The sequence below is a fragment of the Hipposideros armiger genome, unplaced genomic scaffold (assembly GCF_001890085.2).
Source record: "Hipposideros armiger isolate ML-2016 unplaced genomic scaffold, ASM189008v1 scaffold_49, whole genome shotgun sequence".
Lineage (NCBI taxonomy): Eukaryota > Metazoa > Chordata > Mammalia > Chiroptera > Hipposideridae > Hipposideros > Hipposideros armiger.
This window is the reverse complement of record NW_017731399.1, coordinates 419,716-423,176: the sequence shown is the minus strand read 5'-3', so window position 1 is coordinate 423,176 and position 3,461 is coordinate 419,716. Positions and strand designations below refer to the sequence as shown.

General features: G+C 42.7%; 1 protein-coding gene across 1 annotated transcript in view; it reads right to left on the bottom strand.

Moving 5' to 3' along the window:
• The window catches only part of POMT2 (protein O-mannosyltransferase 2), a 50,786-nt gene that overhangs the window by 18,867 nt on the left and 28,458 nt on the right, over positions 1–3,461 (bottom strand). Inside the window, exon 9 of the mRNA XM_019640285.1 lies at positions 2,364–2,510. Within this exon, the coding sequence (XP_019495830.1) occupies positions 2,364–2,510 (147 nt within the window). The remainder of the gene's footprint in view (positions 1–2,363; positions 2,511–3,461) is intronic.

Genomic DNA, 3,461 nt, shown 5'->3' with positions numbered 1-3,461 from the left:
TATGTTTGTTTTTCTTTTATTTTCCTTGCCCGAGGGGATATATCAGTAAAAATATTACTAAGGGTAATGTCTGCAAATTTACTCCCTATGTTTTCTTCTAGGAGTTTTATGGTTTCAGGTCTTACATTTAAGTCTTTAATCCATTTTGAATTTGTTCTCGTATATGTGTAAGTAGGTGGTCCATTTTCATTTTTTTGCATGTGTCAGTCCAATTTTCCTAGCACCATTTATTAAATAGACTATCTTTACTTCAATGTAAATTCTTGCTTCCGTTGGCATAGATTAAATGACCATATACGGATGGGGTTTTTTCTGGGCTCTCTATTCTGTTCCATTGGCCTATGTGTCTGTTTTTATGCCAGTACCATACTGTTTTGATTAGTATAGCCTTGTAGTATGATTTGATGTCGGGTAGTGTGATACCTCCCATTTTGTTCTTATTTCTCAAGGTTGCTGTGGCTATTCAGGGTCTTTTATGTTTCCATATAAATCTTAGGATTATATGTTCTATTTCTGAGAAAAATGTCCTTGGTAGTTTGATAGGAATTTACGCATGTATTGTTGCTGCTTTGTTTCAACGGCTTTTGGTTTCTCATAAAAAAAATTAGGGGTCATGGTATTAAGAATACACAAGACGCTATGAAGCTACAAAGTTTTGGCAGTCCACACTCCTGAAACGAAAGCTGTATATAGTTCGCCCAGCTCGGATTTGCTCACGGATGCTTAGGTTTTGTGGTGTTCATGTATGCACACCTCCCTCCTCAATCCACCATCCTGTGTCACAATTGCTGCCTCCTCACTGGTTCTTTGCTTCCAATCTGCTCCTTTTTGCAATCCATCACACTACTGCTAGAGTTATCATTCTACCCTAGAGATCGAATCACATCTTGTCATCCCTTAATAACTTCCAATGCCTCCCCAGTGTCTATGGAACAAAGTCAAACCTACTGGAACATGCAAGGCCTCTTCACAGCCTGCTTCTCCCTCTCAGGCACCGTCCACCGCAGCCACACCTAACACTCCTTAACACGGACCTGGACACAGTACCGCTCATTCACTCAGATAACACTCATGGCTAGCCCTCCACCATGCACTTTACATCTACTATCTCATTTAATCCTCACAACAACCCTATGAAGGACAGAGGTACAATTGGTTTTCCCCAATTTAAAAATGAGGATACTGAAACACAGAAAGGTTAGGGAATTTGTTCAAAGTCATACTTTAGTGGGACCAAGATTCAAACCAAATACTATAGTCTGGTTCCCAGGTCTGTGCTTATATAACCACTAAACTTTACTCACAGTCTACTCTGTGCCAGGCACTATGCTGGACACTGAGCCTCCCAGGAGCTAACAATCAAGGAGCAAGGAGACAGGAGGAAGGAAGGANGGAGTGTTATAATATCTATTACTGAGTGTAGGATGCAAAGACAGTGGTTGTGTATGCCACATTTCTAATCCAAAAACCACAGCAAGAAGAGATGGGGAAAGGAACAGAGATGGTGAATTTAGATGAGCATCTGCCACCTCCCACAAAGGCTCAGGAGCAGCTGACTAGACAGGCTGAGCCAGGTGGTGTTTACTGAGAAGTTACAGAGAATACCTGTGGCATAGGACAATCTGCAGGGGCTCAGAGAGTGAGTGGGAGATGCCCTCTGTTCCCTTCGCAGCTGCAGCAGAAGGCACAGCCTATATGTAGCTAGCTATCTGACCAAAAAAAAGGGAAGATCCAGACATAGCCCATGTCATAAAGCCCTGAAAGCCCAATAGGTGTGCTTCAGAGAAGCTTTTCCCAGGCCAGGCAGAGGCAGAGCAGCAGGCATTGAATAAGCTACCAGACACCAGCCTAGACAAGCCTAGCCACAGGGCTGGCAGGCCCTCAGATCTTCAACTGACTGGCCCAGTCCAGGGATGACCAGTGGGCAGCAGCACTCTATCATATCAAGACAACTGGAGATGCACCATATGCCGGAGTGTGCAATGCTTGGTGTGCTCTAAACTAGAAATGAGAGCAGCCACCAAGTGCCACAGTTGGGGCTATTCACCAGCCCCTGGCGGCATGCCCAGGTGACCTCTTCTGGATTAAGTCTGAGCCTTGGCCCTACTCTCTGGCTTCAAAATGACAGCTCAAACTGTGAGATCTTATCTATCTTGCTCACTGCTAATCTCCTAGGCTGACAACAGCATCTGGAACATAGAAGGTGCTCAGTAAATTCTTGAAAGGATCACTGAGCCCGTAAAAATGTCCAAGAATGCTCAGGGAAGCCCAACTCAGTACCATTCTTTTGGAGGCATGAGAAATGTTAAGGAGGGCTCAAAGTAAGTAACACTACAAGAAGTATCAGTTCCCCACCACATTACCTGAGTTTGTATTATGTTTCTTGATAATCCACAGGTTGTTGTAGTCCTTGTGCAAATAGGTGGTGACCTGGGGGTGGGAGAGAATACCATCATTGTCAGCACAGCCAGCCACACGACAATCAACAACAAACCAACACTGCTTTAAACCTCTTTCGGGAATCCCAGCCACCAACCCGACGGGCCAAGTTTCCCAGCAGGACTCAGAAGTAACATTGAGAAGTGAGATTCTGTCCTTCCTTCTGCACTTAGGGGACTTTCCCCACAACAACCTTTTGATTTGTCTCTTTTGTATCTTTCTGCATCTTGTCCTCAAAGTTCTGCCTCCTAGAAGAAGGAACCATGATACCTTGTGTAATAGAGTCTTCAGTATGCAAAGAGGATTTAGTGCATTTGAAAAAGTAATGAAGACCATGTCTCAAACTTTCTAAATGAAAAACCCATGCTATTATATTTTCTAGAATGTGGCCAAACGACACTAAAAAGTTCCATAAATATCTCGTCCTAGGAGCCTGAAGTTTTAGCCCATAGCCATTTTGTATGCACTGATTTTTAAAAATCGTGTGTGTGCATACACACACGCACACACACACACACATAATGCTGTGAATAATCTAATGGCAAGAATCTGGAAATAGTGGAAATAGTATAAGTGTCCAATAGTAGATGAAAAGTTAACATGATGGTATGTCCACAGCACAGAATATTACATTTCACAGCATTTTTTACCAGCATAGGAAAAGGCTTATAAAATGCTGAAGCTGAAAATGACTACTATTTATTACCAAGAGCTGTTCTGAGCACTGGGCAAGTCTGATTGCTACGCTGTAGGTGCTATGGTTATCCCTACCTTACTTACAAGCAAACTGAGGTTAAGTAATTTGCTCAAGGTCACACAGCTTATCAATTGGAGAGTCAGGATTCACACCGAGGCAGCTAACTCCACTGCTCCCAGGAACAGAGACTATATACACACAATTATGCCAATTATGTAAACAAGTACACAGGCACTCAGAAACAACAGAAATATAGGCATTTCTCTTACAACATGAATTTTTGTAACTCCAATTGGACAAAACATGACTAATTTACTTGCAAAGA